The sequence below is a fragment of the Oncorhynchus mykiss genome, chromosome 9 (assembly GCF_057628025.1).
Source record: "Oncorhynchus mykiss isolate SJ-2025 chromosome 9, ASM5762802v1, whole genome shotgun sequence".
Classification (NCBI taxonomy): domain Eukaryota; kingdom Metazoa; phylum Chordata; class Actinopteri; order Salmoniformes; family Salmonidae; genus Oncorhynchus; species Oncorhynchus mykiss.
In genome coordinates, this window is record NC_143030.1 from 72,925,878 (window position 1) to 72,949,898 (window position 24,021).

The 24,021-nt window shown below is 41.3% G+C and overlaps 1 protein-coding gene across 3 annotated transcripts in view; it reads right to left on the reverse strand.

The window, feature by feature from the left end:
- Positions 1 to 24,021, reverse strand: part of LOC110532733 (sodium channel protein type 8 subunit alpha) — a 108,468-nt gene that overhangs the window by 60,071 nt on the left and 24,376 nt on the right. Inside the window, exons 1-8 of one of the 3 annotated variants that reach the window (XM_036988796.2) lie at positions 23,709 to 23,888; positions 23,345 to 23,473; positions 21,916 to 22,007; positions 12,061 to 12,282; positions 11,608 to 11,671; positions 10,347 to 10,488; positions 6,625 to 6,831; positions 5,101 to 5,388 (exon numbers count right to left, since the gene is read on the reverse strand). In XM_036988796.2, the coding sequence (XP_036844691.2) occupies positions 5,101 to 5,388; positions 6,625 to 6,831; positions 10,347 to 10,488; positions 11,608 to 11,671; positions 12,061 to 12,282; positions 21,916 to 22,007; positions 23,345 to 23,473; positions 23,709 to 23,788 (1,224 nt within the window). In that variant the 5' untranslated portion in view covers positions 23,789 to 23,888. Of the gene's footprint in view, positions 1 to 5,100; positions 5,389 to 6,624; positions 6,832 to 10,346; positions 10,489 to 11,607; positions 11,672 to 12,060; positions 12,283 to 21,915; positions 22,008 to 23,344; positions 23,474 to 23,708; positions 23,889 to 24,021 lie in introns of those variants that run through there. The other 2 variants (XM_090185310.1, XM_090185311.1) reach the window with 2 other exon arrangements.

The window sequence follows — 24,021 nt, forward strand, 5'->3', positions numbered from 1 at the left end:
GCACACTAGGCCTCCAGTGTGCCTTCCCAGTCCGGTATGTCCTGTGCCTGCTGCACGCACACTAGGCCTCCAGTGTGCCTTCCCAGTCCGGTACTATCCCAGTCCGGTACTATACTATAAGAATATGTAGACTATAAGAATATGTAGACTATAAGAATATGTAGACTATAGGAATATGTAGACTATAAGAATATGTAGACTATAAGAATATGTAGACTATAAGAATATGTAGACTATAAGAATATGTAGACTATAAGAATATGTTGGCTATAAGAATATGTAGACTATAAGAATATGTAGACTATAAGAATATGTATATAAGAATATGTAGACTATAAGAATATGTAGACTATAAGAATATGTTGGCTATAAGAATATGTAGACTATAAGAATATGTAGACTATAGGAATATGTAGACTATAAGAATATGTTGACTATAAGAATATGTAGACTATAAGAATATGTAGACTATAAGAATATGTAGACTATAAGAATATGTAGACTATAAGAATATGTAGACTATAAGAATATGTATATAAGAATATGTAGACTATAAGAATATGTAGACTATAAGAATATGTAGACTATAAGAATATGTATATAAGAATATGTAGACTATAAGAATATGTAGACTATAAGAATATGTATATAAGAATATGTAGACTATAAGAATATGTAGACTATAAGAATATGTTGGCTATAAGAATATGTAGACTATAAGAATATGTAGACTATAAGAATATGTTGACTATAAGAATATGTAGACTATAAGAATATGTAGACTATAAGAATATGTAGACTATAAGAATATGTATATAAGAATATGTAGACTATAAGAATATGTAGACTATAAGAATATGTAGACTATAAGAATATGTAGACTATAAGAATATGTATATAAGAATATGTAGACTATAAGAATATGTAGACTATAAGAATATGTAGACTATAAGAATATGTAGACTATAAGAATATGTAGACTATAAGAATATGTAGACTATAAGAATATGTTGGCTATAAGAATATGTAGACTATAAGAATATGTAGACTATAAGAATATGTAGACTATAAGAATATGTATATAAGAATATGTAGACTATAAGAATATGTAGACTATAAGAATATGTTGGCTATAAGAATATGTAGACTATAAGAATATGTAGACTATAAGAATATGTAGACTATAAGAATATGTTGACTATAAGAATATGTAGACTATAAGAATATGTAGACTATAAGAATATGTAGACTATAAGAATATGTAGACTATAAGAATATGTAGACTATAAGAATATGTAGACTATAAGAATATGTTGGCAATAAGAATATGTAGACTATAAGAATATGTTGACTATAAGAATATGTAGACTATAAGAATATGTAGACTATAAGAATATGTAGACTATGAGAATATGTAGGCTATAAGAATATGTAGACTATAAGAATATGTTGGCAATAAGAATATGTATATAAGAATATGTAGACTATAAGAATATGTAGACTATAAGAATATGTAGACTATAAGAATATGTTGGCAATAAGAATATGTATATAAGAATATGTAGACTATAAGAATATGTAGACTATAAGAATATGTAGACTATAAGAATATGTTGGCAATAAGAATATGTAGACTATAAGAATATGTTGACTATAAGAATATGTAGACTATAAGAATATGTAGACTATAAGAATATGTAGACTATGAGAATATGTAGGCTATAAGAATATGTAGACTATAAGAATATGTTGACTATAAGAATATGTAGACTATAAGAATATGTAGACTATAAGAATATGTAGACTATGAGAATATGTAGGCTATAAGAATATGTAGACTATAAGAATATGTAGGCTATAAGAATATGTAGACTATAAGAATATGTAGGCTATAAGAATATGTAGACTATAAGAATATGTAGACTATAAGAATATGTAGACTATAAGAATATGTAGACTATAAGAATATGTAGACTATAAGAATATGTTGAAGGCTATAAGAATATGTAGACTATAAGAATATGTTGAAGGCTATAAGAATATGTAGACTATAAGAATATGTAGACTATAAGAATATGTAGACTATAAGAATATGTAGGATATGTAGACTATAAGAATATGTAGTCTATAAGAATATGTAGACTATAAGAATTTGTAGACTATAAGAATATGTAGACTATAAGAATATGTAGACTATAAGAATATGTAGACTATAAGAATATGTAGACTATAAGAATATGTATACTATAAGAATATGTAGACTATAAGAATATGTAGACTATAAGAATATGTTGAAGGCTATAAGAATATGTAGACTATAAGAATATGTAGGATATGTAGACTATAAGAATATGTAGTCTATAAGAACATGTTGAAGGCTATAAGAATATGTAGACTATAAGAATATGTAGACTATAAGAATATGTTGAAGGCTATAAGAATATGTAGACTATAAGAACATGTTGAAGGCTATAAGAATATGTAGACTATAAGAATATGTAGACTATAAGAATATGTTGAAGGCTATAAGAATATGTAGACTATAAGAATATGTAGACTATAAGAATATGTAGGATATGTAGACTATAAGAATATGTAGTCTATAAGAATATGTTGAAGGCTATAAGAATATGTTGGCTATGAGAATATGTAGACTATAAGAATATGTAGACTATAAGAATATGTAGACTATAAGAATATGTAGGCTATAAGAATATGTAGACTATAAGAATATGTAGACTATAAGAATATGTAGACTATAAGAATATGTAGACTATAAGAATATGTAGACTATAAGAATATGTAGGCTATAAGAATATGTAGACTATAAGAATATGTAGACTATAAGAATATGTAGACTATAAGAATATGTTGGCAATAAGAATATGTAGACTATAAGAATATGTAGACTATAAGAATGTGTAGACTATAAGAATATGTAGACTATAAGAATATGTAGGCTATAAGAATATGTAGACTATAAGAATATGTAGACTATAAGAATATGTAGACTATAAGAATATGTAGACTATAAGAATATGTAGACTATAAGAATATGTAGACTAAGAATATGTTGAAAGCTATCTGTATTGGGTGCAGATGACTGAACTTCTCACTTTTGTGTCTGTAGGTACACAGACAAGGAGGCATACAAAGGTATGTCAATTTGTATTGGCATGTTATGCAGATCACATTTACCATCCTCCTCCCTTACCTCTTCAATGAATATCCCATAGGCCTCTACATTACAACCATTATCAAAACAGCTTTTTCCCTTCACATTCAAGGTATGAATTCTGTTGTGTGCATGTTTTGTTAATCATCTGTATAATTAAAACCATTTGAATTCACAGACTTCACCCTCCCTACACCTCTGATGAATATAACAGGAAACCTGTTCGATCACAATGCACTGCAAATTCATTCTGGCTGTGGATACGGAGAACATCAACACATTAACATCAACACGCCCAGAGGATATATCCATCGGACTTGGGGCTCTGCTGGGAGTTTACCTCATTTAGATGTTATTATTCTGCTTTGCTACTAAAATCATAACACTGAGAACTAAAACATTGTGTTATTGTTGTGTGTATTGTTATCATTATTAATAATAGGAGACGGGGGGACGGGTAGATCTTTAAAAGGTTCTTTGAGGATCCTTTAAAAGGGGTTCTTTGAAGAACTTATAGGGGTTCCCCCACAGTTTCGATTTGAAGAACCCCCTAAAGGACACTCCAGGAACCTTTTTAGAGTGTACCAGTATCGCAATATCTTTTCCATGGCAAAAAAATGAAAAGATGAAGTAAAATAAAACTATTTGGTCCTTTAAAAACCTGCTGTATGTAAAATATTGTGTTATAGCTTGGAAAATAATTACATGTGACTCTAGATGACAACATAATGATGTTTGTTTCCAAAATTAGTGCTGATTAACTAAAAAGTTAAACCCGCTTTGTGTTTTCTTTTCTTCCCATGATGCTTATGGGTATTGCGATACTGATATCGTCCTGCCCCTAAGTAGCAGTACAATATGAAAGACCCCAGAATAAAATAACACTCTTCCATAATGAAACATTAATGTATTCACTGTTAATAATTCAAGCCTTGGTTGAAGCCCTGTTAGTCTGTGGTTGAAGCCCGGTTACTCTGTGGTTGAAGCCCTGTTAGTCTGTGGTTGAAGCCCTGTTACTCTGTGGTTAAAGCCCTGTTAGTCTGTGGTTGAAGCCCTGTTAGTCTGTGGTTGAAGCCCTGGTACTATGTGGTTGAAGCCCTGTTAGTCTGTGGTTGAAGGCCTGGTACTATGTGGTTGAAGCCCTGTTAGTCTGTGGTTGAAGCCCTGTTACTCTGTGGTTGAAGCCCTGGTACTCTGTGGTTGAAGCCCTGTTACTCTGTGGTTGAATCCCTGTTACTCTGTGGTTGAAGCCCTGTTAGTCTGTGGTTGAAGCCCTGTTACTCTGTGGTTGAAGCACTGTTACTCTGTGGTTGAAGCCCTGTTAGTCTGTGGTTGAAGCTCTGTTACTCTGTGGTTGAAGCCCTGGTACTCTGTGGTTGAAGCTCTGTTACTCTGTGGTTGAAGCCCTGTTAGTCTGTGTTTGAAGCCCTGTTAGTCTGTGGTTGAAGCCCTGGTACTCTGTGGTTGAAGCCCTGTTACTCTGTGGTTGAAGCCCTGTCACTCTGTGGTTGAAGCCCTGTTACTCTGTGGTTGAAGCCCTGGTACTCTGTGGTTGAAGCCCTGTTAGTCTGTGGTTGAAGCCCTGTTACTCTATGGTTGAATCCCTGTTACTCTGTGGTTGAAGCCCTGTTAGTCTGTGGTTGAAGCCCTGTTACTCTGTGGTTGAAGCCCTGTTACTCTGTGGTTGAAGCCCTGTTACTCTGTGGTTGAAGCCCTGTTACTCTGTGGTTGAAGCCCTGTTAAAAAGCTCTAAATAGTCTTTATCTGAAACCAAACCCTGATGTTTAAATTTACTTAGAAGGGAACTGAAATAATTTTGAACATTGGAGTGTCAACATGGGACTTCAAATGGAAACATTAATAACTGCCTGTTATTTAGTCCTATTCCATCTTGTTCCAGGAACCTTTGACACTGGTCCTCTCACCTGGTTCATGATGGAAGACTTGCGGCCTAGCCGGTTGTCAGGGAAACGGAAGCGGCTCTTCTTACTGCCGTCATCCGACTCGGACTTGACAAACTTCTCGCAGTCCCCCTTCTCCTCCCGCTGCGACTGCTCTTTCTGGCGCCACTTCTTCTTGCGGTTGCGCCGCTCCTTGGCGCTCTTGGAGCTGAGCTTGGACATCTCTGACGAGCTACAGGACAGGGTCCCCCCGCCGTCATCATCCCCTACGTCCTCCGACATGGTGCCTGCCGACGTCGCCATGGCGTTGGACTATCGCAAACCGCCACACCGGGAGAGAGAGTGAGAAAAACACCTGCGTGTCCATTCCCACTGAAATCTCATTCATACCTTACCCAAATACACAATGCATTTAGCTAGCTACGCAAAAATAGCAATCCTGCGTAGTTGTATCGAGATACAAATTGCGGGGCTGCATCTGCACTTGACTTACTTGGGAGTAAGTTGTGCAAGTTTGCTGTGCAAGTTTGCATATTTTTGCCAAGCAAGTACGCAGAACAGCCATTTTGCATAGCTTGGCTTCACAGACATGGCTTTTATCAGGCTAAACAGATTTAAACTTGCCATATGTGACAGACAGGGTTCCAACCCCAGTTTGCTGTGAGCCAAAAGAGTGCATTAGCCCGCTAAGCCAAAGCCTAGGCATTGACTCAGGAAGCCCATGCAAATCTTCAGGTCTCAGGCAAGGTTACTCACCTCCATCACAAACACAGTGAGGTATAGGAGCACGGTAACGAACACGGCTCCACTGTTTATATTAGACACAACAGATTTAAACCAAACAGACAGTCAAGGATAGGAGTGGAGTATAGTAAGCAAAGACAGTAAAGAGAGAAGCACATACAGTATACACAGACAGACAGACAGACAGACAGACAGACAGACAGACAGACAGACAGACAGACAGACAGACAGACACCGACAGAAGGAGAGACACAGACAGACAGACAGACAGACAGACAGAGACAGACAGACAGACAGACAGACAGAGAGACAGACAGACACCGACAGAAGAAGAGACAGAGACAGAGACAGACAGACAGACAGACAGACAGACAGACAGACAGACAGACAGACAGACAGACAGACAGACAGACAGACAGACAGACAGACAGACGAACAGAACAGACAGACGAACAGAACAGACAGACAGACAGACAGAACAGAACAGACAGAACAGACAGACAGACAGAACAGACAGACAGACAGAACAGAACAGAACAGAACAGAACAGAACAGACAGAACAGACAGAACAGACAGACAGAACAGACACTGACCTGTGCGGCCTCCTGCAGAGACAGTAACAACAAAGACAAAGAAACAAACACATATGACATATACAGTGTATGGTCACAAAGAATGCATCTGAAATGGCACCCCTTTCACTTGACATAGTGCACTACCTGGTCAAAAGTAGTGCACTATAAAGTCTGTCGGGGAAAAGGTCCCATAGACATGCTGAGACACAGAGACACTGGGGTACTGACCTGTGCAGCCTCCTGCTGGTTCTTGATCTGCTCCAGCATGGCTTTGAACTCCGCCTCTTTCTGCTCAGCCTCCTCCATGGTGGCCTGGTTCTGCTCCTCATAGGCCATGGCCACCACAGCCAGGATCAGATTGACCAGGTAGAAGGACCCCACGAAGATCACCAACACAAAGAAGATCATGTAGGTCTTCCCTGCTGCCCGCAGGGTCTGGGAGGGGGGAGAGAAGACAGCAGAGGGTCAGATACACTCATAGAAAAAAAAGGGTTGATTCCAGGTATAAATCCCCTTAGGGTTCCACGTCGAACCCTCTGTGGAAAGGGGTTTTACATGGAATCCAAAAGGGTTATACCTGGAAATAAAACACTGATATTTGACCTATACCCTCTGACCTCTAACCGAACAATCCTGTCGACCTTAGGGTCTGGAAGAGAACAGAGAGTACAGCAGAGTCAGACACTTGTCTCCCATCCAGTTCTCCAGAAGAGGTCGTCAAATGGTTCCCCCTCCTTTATCCAGGCCTTTATTACGATGATAACTGGGTCATATGACAGGGATGTGAGGTTCATATTGAGGTGGGGTTAGAGGGTAAAGGTCAAACGTTAAGAGGTCAGAGGTTATGTATCAGTTACTGAGTACTGTTGAACCTATCCAGGCTGTGTAGAAGTGTAGAATCTAAACGCTAGTGGCGGTACTGTAACACTTCCCCCACTTCAAACACAATAAATGTAATTTACATTCCTTTCTACTTACTAGAGTGTGATGATTACTCTAATTCCCTGTCATAGACATTATGTAAGCCGATAACAGTGAGGTGTAGAACTGATTTTACGCTAGGAATTGTTACTGGTTGTGCCTCAACACCAGAAGTACTTCCATGCACTGTTCCCAGTGTGTGTGTGTGTGTGTGTGTGTGTGTGTGTGTGTGTGTGTGTGTGTGTGTGTTAGGTTCCCAGCATGGGCACAACTTGGCATTATTTATCAAATGAAGCCTGGGCACCCCCATATCTGAATTTTAGTTTTCCATGAATAGTGCATTGGAAGCACACCCCACCAGACAGCTGGCTAACATAAGGCCAGTCCTTTCAGTGAGTTGCTATCCCCAGAGGAGAAACCATGAGACTCAAGCAGAGAGGAAGGAAAACAACCACTCTGAATGCTATTTGGAATTCCATCATTCCATGTACAGTGCCTTCGGAAAGTATTCAGAACCCTTGACTTTTCTCCATATTTTGTTGCGTTACAGCCTTATTCTAAAATGGATTCAATGAAACAATTTCCTCAGCAATCTACACACACCACCCCATAATGACAAAGCGAAAACAGGTTTGTAGAAATGTCCCATGGTTGCCAATGCATGTCAAAGCAAAAAAACAAGTTCCAAGACTAGATTGTGTCGAGGCACAGATCTGGGGAAGGGTACCAACATATGTATGCAGTATTAAAGGTTCCCAAGAACACAGTGGCCTCCATCATTATTAAATGGAAGAAGTTCGGGAGCACCAAGATTCTTCCCAGAGCTGGCCGCCAGGTCAATTTGAGCAATCTGGAGAGAAAGGCCTTGGTCAGGGAGGTGACCAAGAACCCAATGATCACTCTGACAGAACTCTAGAGTTCCTCCCTGGAGATGGGAGAACCTTCCAGAAGGACAACCATCTCTGCAGCACTCCACCAATTAGGCCTTTATGGTAGAGTGGCCAGACAGAAACCACTTCTCAGTAAAAGGCACATGATAGCCCGCTTGGAGTTTGCCAATATTCTCTGGTCTAATGAAACCAAGATTGAACTCTTGGCCTGAATGTCATACGTGACGTCTGGAGGAAACCGGGCACCATCGCTATGGTGAAGCATGGTGGTGGCAGCATCATGCTGTGGGGATGTTTTTCAGCGGCAGGGACTGGGATACTAGTCAGGATCGAGGCGAAGATAAACAGAGCAAACAGAGATCCTTGATGAAAACCGGCTCCAGAGCGCTCAGAACCTCAGAGTAGGGTGAAGATTCACCTTCCAACAGGACAACGACCCTAAGAAAACAGCCAAGGCAACACATGAGTGGCTTCAGGACAAGTCTCTGAATGTTCTTGAGTGGCCCAGTCAGAGCCCGGACTTGAACCTGATCAAACATCTTTGGAGAGACCTGAAAATAGCTGTGCAGCAACGCTCCCCATCCAACCTGACAGAGCTTGAGAGGATCTGCAGAGAAGAATGGGAGAAACTTCCCAAATACAGGTGTGCCAAGCTTGTAGCGTCATAACCCAAAATAATCAAGGCTGTAATCGCTGCAAAAGGTGCTTCAACAAAGTACTGAGTAAAGGGTCTGAATACTTATGTAAATGTGATATTTCAAGTTTTTTTTTAAATTACTAAAAAAAACGTTTTTGCTTTGTCATTATCCTCCCGGACACCCTAGACCCACTCCAATTCGCATACCGCCCCAGCAGATCCACAGATGACACAATCTCAATCGCACTTCACACTGCCCTTTCTCACCAGGACAAAAGGAACACCTATATGAGGATGCTGTTCATCGACTACAGCTCAGCGTTCAACACCATAGTACCCTCAAAGCTCATCACTAAGCTAAGGACCCTGAGACTAAACACCTCAATCTGCAACTGGATCCTGGACTTCCTGACTGGCCACCCCCAGGTGGTAAGAGTAGGCAACAATACGTCTGCCATGCTGATCCTGAACACTGGGGCCCCTCAGGGGTGTGTACTTCGTCCCCTCCTGTATTCCCTGTTCACCCACAACTGCGTGGCCAAACACGACTCCAACATCATCATTAAGTTTGCTGACGACACAACATTGGTAGGCCTGATCACCGACAACGATGAGATGGCCTATAGGGAGGAGGTCAGAGAACTGGGTTCCAGTGTGGTTCCAGGACAACAACCTCTCCCTCAATGTGAGCAAGACAAAGGAGCTGATTGTGGACTACAGGAAAAGGCGGGCCGAATAGGCCACCATTAACATCGACGGGGCTGTAGTGGAGTGGTTCGAGAGTCTCAAGTTCCTTGGTGTCCACCTCACCAACAAACTATCATGGTCCAAACATACCAAGACAGTCGTGAAGAGGGCACGACAAAATCTTTCCCCCCTCAGGAGACTGAAAAGATTTGGCATGGGCCCCCAGATCCTCAAAAGGTTCTACAGCTGCACCATCGAGAGCATGGTTGCATCGCCGCCTGGTATGGCAACTGCTCGGCATCTGACTTTAAGGCACTACAGAGGGTAGTGCGAGTGGCCCAGTACATCACTGGGGCAAAGCTTCCTGCCATCCAGGACCTAGATAATAGGCGGTGTCAGAGGAAAGCCCATAAAAATGCTGATGTTCCAGATACTCAACTAGTCTAAAGTCTAACACAACGTGCCATTGGAACACAGGAGTGATGGTTGCTGATAATGGGCCTCTGTACGCCGATGTAGATATTACATAAAAAATAAGCCGTTTCCAGCTACAATAGTCATTTACAACATGAACAATGTCTACACTGTATTGCTGATCAATTTGATGTTATTTTAATGGACAAAAAAAATGCTTTTCTTTCAAAAACAAGGACATTTCTAAGTGACCCCAAACTTTTGAACAGTAGTGTAACTCAAAACCAAACCAACATATCCTTTGGTAAAACAACAAGCCTGTCTCACCAGCATAGATATTCAATATCATAGATAGAAGCCATGTATATAATACTGTATGTTCTATTTCATTCTGTGCTCACCAGCATGTAGAGGTTCTCCCAGAAGTCCTGTGTCATGAGTCTGAAGAGAGCCAGGAAAGCCCATCCAAAGCTGTCAAAGCTGGTGTAACCGTAATTTGGATTCCTGCCAGCTTTCATGCATGTGAAGCCTTCAGGGCAGCGGCTGGGGGGAGAGGAGAGGGCAATATTTACATACAAAAACAACATGGCTGCCGGATAGTACAGTTGTCTGGTTTAATGAAAGAATAAGAATAAGGCAGATAGACAGGCAGACACCGACAGAAGGAGAGACAGAGACAGAGACAGAGACAGACAGACAGACAGACAGACAGACAGACAGACAGACAGACAGACACCGACAGAAGGAGAGACAGAGACAGAGACAGAGACAGACAGACAGACAGACAGACAGACAGACAGACAGACAGACAGACAGACAGACAGACAGACACCGACAGAAGGAGAGACAGAGACAGACAGACAGACAGACAGACAGACAGACAGACAGACAGACAGACAGACACCGACAGAAGGAGAGACACAGACAGACAGACAGACAGACAGACAGACAGACAGACAGACAGACAGACAGACACCGACAGAAGGAGAGACACAGACAGACAGACAGACAGACAGACAGACAGACAGACAGACAGACAGACAGAGACAGACAGACAGACAGACAGAGAGACAGACAGACACCGACAGAAGAAGAGACAGAGACAGAGACAGAGACAGACAGACAGACAGACAGGCATGAAGACGGAATTATTTCAATTTGAGGCGCGCTATATGGGGGTGAAAGACACCAAAAACACACTAAGGATTATGATGAGGAGACTGGTGGGAGGAGCCATTATAATGAGCCTGGCCTCCTATAGATCCTCCCACCAGCCTCCTCTGGTAAATAGCAAAGGATCATGGTCGATGTAGTTGTTTTCATCCTGCCTGAGAGACGCGCGCAAAGATCCCAGGCCGGCTCGTCTGTCTGTCTGTGTCAGCACGTGGTCCTGTGTGACTACAAATGTAGTAGTCAGAATGGATCACTATTTAATTAAATATCTAGATTTGTAGCGTGCTTGAAAATAATTCACTGTGGGGATCGAAATTCATCATAATATACTCATTTTAGAGTCCAAAACAGTCGTCTAGAAAACATCTTTGGACCATTCTGGAAATCATAATTTACATAGACTTTCTTGGGCAGACCAGGGTTTTGGCACAGCTTGGGCAGAGCTCGTTCAGCTCCAGAACGGACACCAGGGGCCTGTATACAACTCACCCAGAATCTGAACTGTTGCCACATAAAAGGGCATCCAATTGTCTAGGCAGGAAGTAGAAATTTTCTGGTGAAAGAAACACAACACACACATACAGAATAGCATCAGAATAACATTCCCTATCGGTCTTTTCTAATGGCCATTTAGGAGTAGGAGGCTAGACCTCTGCAGCTATGTAGATCAGTGGAGGCTGCTAAGTGGAGAACGGCTCATAATAATGGCTGGAACGGCGCGAATGGAATGGCATCAAACCATGTGTTTGATGTATTTGATACCATTCCACTGATTCCGCTCCAGCCATTACCACGAGCCCGTCCTCCCCAATTAAGGTCCCACCAACCTCCTGTGATGTAGAGGGATATAGGACAAACTTTCTCAGCAAATGGAAACATTTTTCTACGTTGTGCTCTTAAAAACACAACCCTGGTGTGTTTGACTGCGGCCAGGCTACGTACTGTCGTTATTGATGTATTCATTCCAGTCGAAGCCTATGCTGCCGTTGGCCAAGAAGTTCTCGGTGGAGTTGATTGGCCAAATCACGCATTTTTGTCGTAGGTTGCCCATGAAGAGCTGTAGTCCAATCAGAGCGAAGACACCGAGACAGAATACCGTGAGGATCATAACATCTGACAATTTCTTCACCGATTGTATTAGAGCACCGACAATGGTCTTCAGGCCTGGGGAGGGAGAAACACACACACACAGACGAACATTTGCACACACACAAACCAAAGAGATGATGCAGAAGGTTTGTATATGGGAGACGATCTTGGGGTTCCCAGACAAGGTGACTGTATTGCCTGTCTAATAAGTCCATGATCAAAGTACTGTACTTTTCTGTCTAATAAGGCCATGATCAAAGTACTGTACTGTATTGCCTGTTTAATAAGTCCATTACCAAAGTACTGTGCTATACTGTCTAATAAGTCCATTATCAAAGTACTGTGCTATACTGTCTAATAAGTCCATTATCAAAGTACTGTACTATACTGTCTAATAAGTCCATTACCAAAGTACTGTACTATACTGTCTAATAAGTCCATTACCAAAGTACTGTACTATACTGTCTAATAAGTCCATTACCAAAGTACTGTACTATACTGTCTGCTTTATGTCCATTCCTTCATCAACCAGTATACAACTTACAGTATATTGTGCGATGGGATGGATTGTCCCGAGTATCCATTATAACACGCACATTAAACCCTTATGCCTGAGTTGGGTATTTAATAATACAATACAAATTGATGTGTCATCAGTATATAGCATGTACCTGTACACTGAGTATACAAAACATCAAGAACACCTGTTCTTTCCATGACATAAGACAATTGAGACATGGATTGTGTATGTGTCCCATTCTGAGGGTGAATGGGCAAGACAAAATATTGAAGTGCCTTTGAACGGGGTATGGTAGTAGGTAATGTTTCCTCTAAACTGAGTGCTTGCTTTAGTGAGCAGCTCCCCTCGGACTGCCGGTGCAGAAGCAATATGAGATCAAACTTCACTCAATTTTCTACAGTTTTCCCCTTTAGTTAACACTACCAAAGTTTCACCTCACTGTGGGAATTGTGATTGAATCAACGCAATATTAGCCGCGTTCAATGTAATATACCGAAATAAAACAAACTATGCAAGATTTAGTATGCAAAACTAATTGTGCAAGTGATTTTCTCGTAGGCAGAGCGCATTGGTGTATGATTCTATTGCATTGACAGCACAACTCATGATGTACTCTATACGGTGCGCCATAACCAATCAGAGCAGCAGTAGGCCTATATGCAAATAGCCATTGCCATATTTGGATCTGTGCCATTCACTTTGAACTGGACTATGTTTAGGCTACAGTATGAGTGGTCTTGAGTAGATGTGTTTGTGTTAAGATCAAAGTGAGAGCTGCATGGAGCGATGTGTGCACATTTGTTCACATTATTTGCTAGTTAGTCAATTATTAGCCCAGTTATAGATCATTTGTAGTCAACAATGGGGGAGTGATTACTTCCTACAAGAGCACAAAACATATACATTTCTATCACTCTTTAAATAGCCAGTTGTGAGCCAAAGAGATAAGTAGCCAATAGGCAGACGGTAGCATAATTTGTCTGATTCTCTGTAATAATAATGAATTAGATTTTGTAAAGTGGTTTCTTGCACCAGTTTATTTATATTTAACGAGGCAAGTCAGTTAAGATCAAATTCTTATTTACAATGACGGCCTAGGAACAGTGCCTTAACTGCCTTGTTGAGAGGCTGATTTGACCTTGTCAGGTCAGGGATTCGATCTTAGCAACCTTTCGGTTACTGGCCCAACGCTCTAACCACTAGGCTACCTGCCGCCTTAATGTACTTATCTATTTTTAGTGTATGCAACATGATGGACTGACTGGTTTAAATGTGTATGATGTGAGAAACTATGTGTATGTGATCCTTTTAATGGGAGGCGAAGACAAAGAAAAATGTCCATCCTGGATGGACAATAAAGTTTTATTCTATTCTGTCAAACACAACATTTTCAGTCCCCTCCTTGTCTGAAGGACAAGTGGATAAACAGGTTCATGTCCAGCCCTGCATGTTTTTTTTCTTCAAAAGTCTCATGGAATGTAGGCCTATATTGAACACCACACATTGGCTGCTACTGTAGGCTGATAGAAAAGCTAATTCCATGTTAAAATGTGATGGGATTATGCATTATGATCAAATGGCCACAGTAGCCAACATGACCACTTTTAAAACTATCACAACATTCAAGTTTGCGCTCAGCAGACCCAGACTCAGTGTAGAAAAAAAATCTAGGGAACATTGGTAGTAGGTGCCAGGTGCACTGGTTTGTGTCAAGAACTGCAACGCTGCTGGGTTTTTCACGCTCAACATTTTTCCATGTGTATCAAGAACGCTCTACCACCCAAAGGACATCCAGCCAACTTAACACAACTGTGGGAAGCATTGGAGTCAACATGGGCCAGCATCCCTGTGGAACGCTTTAGCCACCTTGTAGAGTCCATGCCCCGACCAATTGAGGCTGTTCTGAGGGGAAAAGAGGGGGTCAATAGTAGGAAGGTGTTCCTAATGTTTGGTATACTCTGTGTATATATCAAACAAGGAAAAATTGTCTACAAAAAGTAAAACCTTGTAGTGGGTTGGAAAGCTGACATTTGATATCTTACATTTAAATAACATTAATGTAAATAACGTAAAAATGTATATTTCATTAGTTAAAAACAGTACAACTTCAGACAAATTTCAACAACTGTTTACATATAAACCATTTTATAATACAAATATGAACAATAAATATCCAAAAGCCATCCCCTCTGTTTAGAGGTTTAGTAATGAGACACTCACTGACTGTATACAGTTAGTTGATATGCCACTACTGAACCAGGAAGAAATCTATTAGTATCACTGGCTGTATACAGTTAGTTGATATGCCACTACTGAACCAGGAAGAGATCTATTAGTATCACTGACTGTATACAGTTAGTTGATATGCCACTACTGAACTAGGAAGAGATCTATTAGTATCACTGACTGTATACAGATAGTTGATATGCCACTACTGAACTAGGAAGAGATCTATTAGTATCACTGGCTGTATACAGTTAGTTGATATGCCACTACTGAACCAGGAAGAGATCTATTAGTATCACTGGCTGTATACAGTTAGTTGATATGCCACTACTGAACCAGGAAGAAATCTATTAGTATCACTGGCTGTATACAGTTAGTTGATATGCTACTACTGAACCAGGAAGAGATCTATTAGTATCACTGACTGTATACAGTTAGTTGATATGCCACTACTGAACCAGGAAGAGATCTATTAGTATCACTTGCTGTATGCAGTTAAGAAAAACATGTAAAAAACATATCACTACTGAACCAGGACGAGACGTATAGTATCTCGCCTTGCAAAATATTTCCTCTATGTTGCCAGTATGGCCAGTGACGGATTACAGCTAAACCAGAAGGGGAGGACTCCAGGAAACTGAACAGTGAGAGGGCAATCCGTAAGAAAGAAAGGAAGTAATCACAGCAGTACAACGAGGGGATATGATAAGAGGTCAGAGGTTCAGGCAGGCAGGGGGTAGAAACCAATGACATGCAGGCTGAACAGAAACCATTCAATGCCACCGCCACTCTGGGGCCTTTTCCTCTCATACCTGTCATTAGGTTAAAGCACAAACTCGAACCTCATCTTACCCCAACTCTACTACAGCCAGACTCTTACCCCAACTCTACTACAGCCAGACTCTTACCCCAACTCTACTACAGCCAGACTCTTACCCCAACCCTGCTACAGCCAGACTCTTACCCCAACCCTGCTACAGCCAGACTCTTACCCCAACCCTACTACAGTCAGACTCTCACCTCATCTTACCCCAACCCTACTACAGTCAGACTCTCACCTCATCTTACCCCAACTCTACTACAGCCAGACTCTTACCCCAACCCTACTACAGTCAGACTCTCACCTCATCTTACCCCAACTCTACTACAGCCAGACTCTTACCCCAACTCTACTACAGCCAGACTCTTACCCCAACTCTACTACAGCCAGACTCTTACCCCAACTCTACTACAGCCAGACTCTTACCCCAACTCTACTACAGCCAGACTCTTACCCCAACTCTACTACAGCCAGACTCTTACCCCAACCCTGCTACAGCCAGACTCTTACCCCAACCCTGCTACAGCCAGACTCTTACCCCAACCCTACTACAGCCAGACTCTTACCCCAACCCTACTACAATCAGACTCTTACCCCATCCCTATTACAGCCAGACTCTTACCCCAACCCTACTATAGCAAGACTCTTACCCCAACTCTACTACAGCCAGGCTCTTACCCCAACCCTACTATAGCCAGACTCTTACCCCAACCCTACTACAGCCAGACTCTTACCCCAATCCTACTACAGCCAGACTCTTACCCCAACCCTACGACAGCCAGACTCTTACCCCAACCCTACTACAGTCAGACTCTCACCTCATCTTACCCCAACCCTGCTACAGCCAGACTCTTACCTCATCTTACCCCAACCCTACTACAGCCAGACTCTTACCCCAACCCTACTACAGCCAGACTCTTACCCCAACCCTGCTACAGTCAGACTCTTACCCCAACCCTACTACAGCCAGACTCTTACCCCAACCCTGCTACAGTCAGACTCTCACCTCATCTTACCCCAACCCTGCTACAGCCAGACTCTCACCTCATCTTACCCCAACCCTACTACAGTCAGACTCTTACCCCAACCCTACTACAGCCAGACTCTTACTCCAACCCTACTACAGCCAGACTCTTACTCCAACCCTACTACAGCCAGACTCTTACCCCAACCCTGCTACAGCCAGACTCTTACCTCATCTTACCCCAACCCTACTACAGCCAGACTCTTACCCCAACCCTACTACAGCCAGACTCTTACCTCATCTTACCCCAACCCTGCTACAGCCAGACTCTTACCCCAACCCTGCTACAGCCAGACTCTTACCCCAACCCTACTACAGCCAGACTCTCACCTCATCTTACCCCAACCCTACTACAGCCAGACTCTTACACCCAACCCTACTACAGTCAGACTCTTACCCCAACCCTGCTACAGCCAGACTCTTACCCCAACCCTGCTACAGCCAGACTCTCACCTCATCTTACCCCAACCCTACTACAGCCAGACTCTTACCCCAACCCTACTACAGCCAGACTCTTACCCCAACCCTGCTACAGCCAGACTCTTACCTCATTTTACCCCAACCCTACTACAGTCAGACTCTCACCTCATCTTACCCCAACCCTACTACAGCCAGACTCTTACCCCAACCCTGCTACAGCCAGACTCTTACCCTAACCCTGCTACAGCCAGACTCTTACCTCATTTTACCCCAACCCTACTACAGTCAGACTCTCACCTCATCTTACCCCAACCCTACTACAGCCAGACTCTTACCCCAACCCTGCTACAGCCAGACTCTTACCCCAACCCTGCTACAGCCAGACTCTTACCCCAACCCTACTACAGTCAGACTCTCACCTCATCTTACCCCAACCCTACTACAGCCAGACTCTTACCCCAACCCTGCTACAGCCAGACTCTTACCTCATATTACCCCAACCCTGCTACAGCCAGACTCTTACCTCACCAAACATTTCTAGAAACAGAATGTCTCTCACACATGTCCCTCTGCAGGCTTGGCCTACACCTCTTCTTGTATAATATGGTCCCAACTTAACTTAGACCTCTAGGAAGCTGACTAGTGACGGAAAAATGTACCATTAGTGAGGTGTCATGCAACTAATCAATATATCGTTGAAATAATAAGAAACAATCTCTTCTATATTTTCAGTGACACTACAGAGTGAATTTACCTTATACATTATAAACATGTTATACATTATAAACATCAAGGATTGACATGTATTGACTATAATCCGGACAGGGTTTAGAGAGTAATCCCTTTTTCTTTTTGACACCTCCCTGTTTTGACTTCTCATGAGTTGTCAATTACAACAGATTCCCAAGGAAATATGTCCGTCAAAATGAGAGAAACCCACAGTCTGTCTTTCTGTGAGAAGAAAAATAACTCTGTGAGTAAAACATGTTGAAGTGATGTCATTACAACCTGAAACGGTTCATCATTATGTCATTTCATCATTATGTCATCATGATGTCACTTCAACCAGTTTTGCCCAGCTTTGCCAGCTGGGGACCAGAACCATAGCTGACCATCCTTCCGTGCTTAATTTGAGCAGGATCAGGTGAAAATCTCCCCCTGCCAGAATTCTCCCCCCCCTTCACGTTCTTCATTGTTGCGACTTGCTTGCTAGTTGAGATTTCTGCTCTTCACTCCGTTGACAGTTTAGTCTACATTTCACTGATCTTAGTAGCAGAAATCATTTTTGTTTGGCAGTTTTCGGTTTGGCTATTTGTTTCAAGTGTATGTGGCGGTTCTAGCTTGTATGGCCCCTGAGTGAACCCCTCCATCAGCGCCCGCGCCTGCCCCCACCCTTGGCAAGATGCCGCCCTGGGCGGTTGCCCATGTCGCACATACCTAAATCCGCTACTGATTTTGTATTAGTCTATAAATAAATCTCTTTGCCAAAATTCGTCATCTCTCCCATGTCTTATTCGACTAGTATTTTTTAAAGTGTATGGATAACAATTCAACCATAGTTGTTCTGAAATGTTTATTGCGTGCCAACATTTTACTCCCTCCTCTATGTTTATTAATATAACACACATACAATAATTATTCATTTCAGTCGCCTATCCTGAGGTGAAGTTTGTTCTATAGAAACTATTTGACTCTGTTGTGTGCCACAGAAAGTATTTGACTCTAGCTACAAAATGAAGGAAATTAGAAGGGGGGGGGATTCTGGCAGGGGGGAGATTTTCGGCATAACACCGGCACCTCTATGCGAGAGAAAAAAAAATCACTGTTTACAAAGTAAAAATTCTAACAAAAGTGATCAGTGTTCATTCGAGTTGCCTCCTCATTAACATAATGTGAAAATGTAGATTTTCAGCCCACACCTGATATTCTAAGTTGGGCCGGCTCGGGTTAATGGTTTGTGCAACATTATAGCCTATGCTTGAGACCAATGTGTGGCCGTTGATGTGGTGAAAGACAGAAGAGCGCCTGTATCTCTCTCAGAACTAGAATGACATTTACTTTCTATGATCGCTCTCCCTCTCTCTGCTAGACATGAGCCTGCACCTCTCATCTCTCCAGGGTTGCACTTCATCATTTATTTCCTTATAGAATCATAGCCGCTGCAGAAGCAGAACCCCTCTCTCGCGCTCACTTTTTGTTCTGGAACCTCCCGATTTACAACTTAAGCACTACCATCCTTCATATACCATATCATATACTGTATGTATATTGAAATACATTTGCCAGAGTTATAGAATAACTGCTGTCTGTTCAGAAAGAAATGACATCATTTATAATACTACACCAGAAGTAGGTCCATCATTTATAATACTACACCAGAAGTAGGTCCATCATTTATAATACTACACCAGAAGTAGGTCCATCATTTATAATACTACACCAGAAGTAGGTCCATCATTTATAATACTACACCAGAAGTAGGTCCATCATTTAGCCACAGAGGACCAATAGCTGTTTACAAAAATTGCCTCGTTTTGGACTGTGTTCACTCAGCTCAATCCCAAAGCATATAGCCTGGGAACGAGCTGCAAATCTGTCAGTGAACAGCATTCAGCCTGGGAACGAGCTGCAAATCTGTCAGTGAACAGCATGCAGCCGGAACAAGCCTCACGTAATATTTCAAACACAATCGCGGTTGGAAAATACAGGTTGGAAAATACAGGTTGGAAAATACAGGTTGGAAAGCAAATGGCTCCTGCTTAAAAGAGAAGACTTGAATCCTACTGTAGGCTACCAAAATATTAAATCAACTTCCAAATAGGCCGATTGATCGAACGTTGTTTTACAAAGTAAAACAAGAGATAGGCTTTTGGGATGAGCGCATCGGCCATCGCTGGTGAGTCAGCTGCTCATCATTGGGTGAGTCAGCTGCTCATCATTGGGTGAGTCAGCTGCTCATCATTGGGTGAGTCAGCTGCTCATCATTGGGTGAGTCAGCTGCTCATCATTGGGTGAGTCAGCTGCTCATCATTGGGTGAGTCAGCTGCTCATCATTGGGTGAGTCAGCTGCTCATCATTGGGTGAGTCAGCTGCTCATCATTGGGTGAGTCAGTGAAACTGGAAAGCTTTTCTAGGACTCAACACAAGGTCGTTTTTATTGATCTCAGATTCTTAGTTTGTCAGTATCAAAGTAAACTGTAATTTCGATCATTTGTGAGGTATTAAAAATATTCAGCTTAACTCTCCAAGTCATATAAAATGACTGAACTGAATGAAATGTGTTTGTGAAAGGTCAAATTCTTCCCAGACCCAAGTAAAAAAAAAAACTCATGTGTGCAACTTCTGTAAGCACCTCTCCTCTGATGCTCTACGGCACTACACAAAAGCAATGATATGTGTGCACTGCTTTATTAGCAAGGTGATTTATTGTTGATTCACTGTGGTACCGCAGAGCCCCCTAGGTCAGCCCTCTCTCGCGCTCACTTTTTGTTCTGGAACCTCCCGATTTACAACTTAAGCACTACCATCCTTCATACACCATATCATGTAGTGTATGTACTGTATGAACTGTATGTGTTGACTCAAGTAAAGGTTAGTGGCTCATTCAGTCACCCCATCAGCATTCTAGAAAGCTCTAGAATGCCAGCGGAAAATATGTGTTCTATTTTCTGTTCAAGTCGGTCATTATAATGAAAAGTTAACCATCAACATGAACAAAACAACAAACGGAAACGGGCAAAACAAACGTTTTCAATGCCATCTTTCATCACCCAAGCTTTTTAGCAGGCTAATACTGTAAAGCAAGTCACTCAAAAGCATCATGCAGCATAAAATATGTCCACAAACTAGGCTTGGCAGTCTTCATCAATAATGAATAAGTATATTCTGTGGGATGCCAGTAAGAGCTATGTCAGTTCCCAGCTGAGCGTCAACATACTCTACGTTTCTTCTTTAACTCAGACGTATAGAGTCAAATTCATTCATTTGCATCCTTTTTACCCCGTAATAAATAATGTTAATTTATTTAGTTAATTGTACCCTCTCTTCCAATCCAATTACCTAGTTATTTTTGGATATGAATAATTATCTCCATCTTTTGAAAACCTTGCAAGAGCCTGGAGGCTTTTTCCAATGATAAAAGTACTATGGATGAGCTATACTGTAGATGTCTCAACAGTCTTTGTCAAAGTGTGCAGTACAGTGAATCAGGAAAGGTTGGTTAATTATAAGCTATTCCTTATGGTCAGCTAAAGAAAAATGAATCCCATAATTAATCAACATATATTTGACTTTGTCTCTGGTGATAATCTATTGATGTGCTATCATACTGCTACTGTCAGTGTCCTTTTCTTTAGTGGGGCTTCTGCTATTGCCCATTCCAATGAATAGACATAGACAGTGGCTTACAGCTATTTCCGAGGAGAATCACAGCTGCCTTTAGGATGAGACTTCTACTGGGGCAGAAGAGAGACACTTTGGAAGAACCTGGAGTAGACTGCAAAGCCTATCAAAAATGTATCAGTACCATTTTTGATAAATTTGGAGGAAAAAATAAATTCAACAAATATTATTTCCAATTCTTTTTTTTGTGAGTGCTTAAAAATGATAATAAAAATGATAATAATAATATTAGTGAGTATAATAAAAGTAAAAGGGTGTGATATAAACATCAGCTTTAGTGTTTAAACTGAATCTCACCTGGTATGACAGAGATAGTTTTCAATGCTCGGAGAACTCTGAATGTTCTCAACGCAGAGACATTGCCCAGGTCCACAAACTCTGTTATATATCTGTAAACAGGGGAAGGACCACACACAAACAAACACCAGTGACAAAAACACACGCGCAAAAGCACCACAACACCACCACCACGCACGCACTCAACCAGGAAGTAACCACAACGCCACTCACAGAGCCTGTCCACGGAGGGGGAGTAAAGGATAAATAAAATAAAAAATAGGACCCACGACACATCGACCCCCATCCTGTCTTACCTGGAATTACAGAAAATAGTTTTCAATGCCCTCAACACTCTGAACATACGCAGAGCTGAGACATTACCTAGGTTTACAAACTCTGTTATACACCTGCAGAATCAAATACAAGTTACAAACTGTTATTGACACACATGATATAAGACGAATGTAGTGGTTGAACAGAAACACTTCTTGAAGTTAAAGATATTTAAGGTCCACTTCGTAAAATGCTGAACTAGTTCTACGCAACATCAAAAACATGGTGGCCTTAGAGTTAGTTATAGTTATAGTTAGTTTGCCAACATGTAATGTAATGTGTTAGTAAATATACATCTATATCATGTCAAATCCAACATGGTAAGATGAAGCCTTGATCAGAATCCTAAGGTCTCCAGCAAACTGAAAGAGAAAAATGGAGAGTGAGCGAGAGAGACAGATAAAGAGAGAGGGAGGAAAAGAGAAAGAGAGAGATAAAGAGAGAGGGAGGAAAAGAGAAAGAGAGAGATAAAGAGAGGGAGGAAAAGAGAAAGAGAGACAGAAAGAGAGACGGAGGAAAAGAGAAAGAGAGAGATAAAGAGAGAGGGAGGAAAAGAGAAAGAGAGAGATAAAGAGAGAAGGAGGAAAAGAGAGAGAGAGACAGATAGAGGGAGGAAAAGAGAAAGAGAGAGATAAAGAGAGAAGGAGGAAAAGAGAAAGAGAGACAGATAAAGAGAGAGGGAGGAAAAGAGAGGGAGACAGATAAAGAGAGAAGGAGGAAAAGAGAGGGAGACAGATAAAGAGAGAAGGAGGAAAAGAGAGGGAGACAGATAGAGGGAGGAAAAGAGAGGGAGACAGATAGAGGGAGGAAAAGAGAGGGAGACAGATAAAGAGAGAAGGAGGAAAAGAGAGGGAGACAGATAAAGAGAGAAGGAGGAAAAGAGAGAGAGAGATAAGCAGGAACAGTTAGGAACCCTATGAAAACACCTGATTGAGCCCCCCTTCAAAGAAAGAAAGAAAGAAAGAAAGAAAGAAAGCCTGGACAATTCTGGACAGTATCAATACCTTTAGACTTATTAACGCTCTATTTATCAATTATCCCACACCATAATATTAATACTTAATCTGTTTTATAAGAATGAACAGGTATGTATCTCTAGGACTCTCATACTTACGCCATAGAAATGACCATGAAATCCAGCCAGTTCCAGGGATCCCTTAGGAATGTAAACCCATCTATACAGAATCCTCGAGCAACGACTTTTACAAGACATTCAAATGTATAAATCCCTGTGAATGTGTACCTGGATGACAGAAGCATGGAACATGATCAGAATGAGCAATTTACTATTTCAAATCCAAGAAGCATATCGTTTTTATCTGTTGAATTGACGTACTGGTAATACGTTCAGACTCTTATCAAGGCTAGCAATACACCTCTGTTAAAACCAAACTTGTGTAGGTTAAAACATGCATAATAAACATTTTCTAGTTTATATTATATACCTGTGTAGATAAATATAATAAACGTGAACTTACTCTACTTGCTTGGACCACTCAGGAGGTTCACTAAAGGTCATGAATATACAGTTGGTCAAAATAGTACACATAATGATCATGCTGAAAAGAGTGAGGAAATGAATTAAGGAAAAGTCCAGAGATTCACAGTGGAAAACAAAGTAAATGTCATCATCCAAAACAGTTAAAGGGATACTTTGGGATTTTGGCAATTAGGCCCCTTATCTACTTCCCTAGAGTCTGATGAACTAGTGGATACCATTTGTATATCTCTGTGTCCAGTATGAAGAAAGTTATAGGTAGTTCCGCAAGCTAGCGTTAGCGTTAGCAAAAT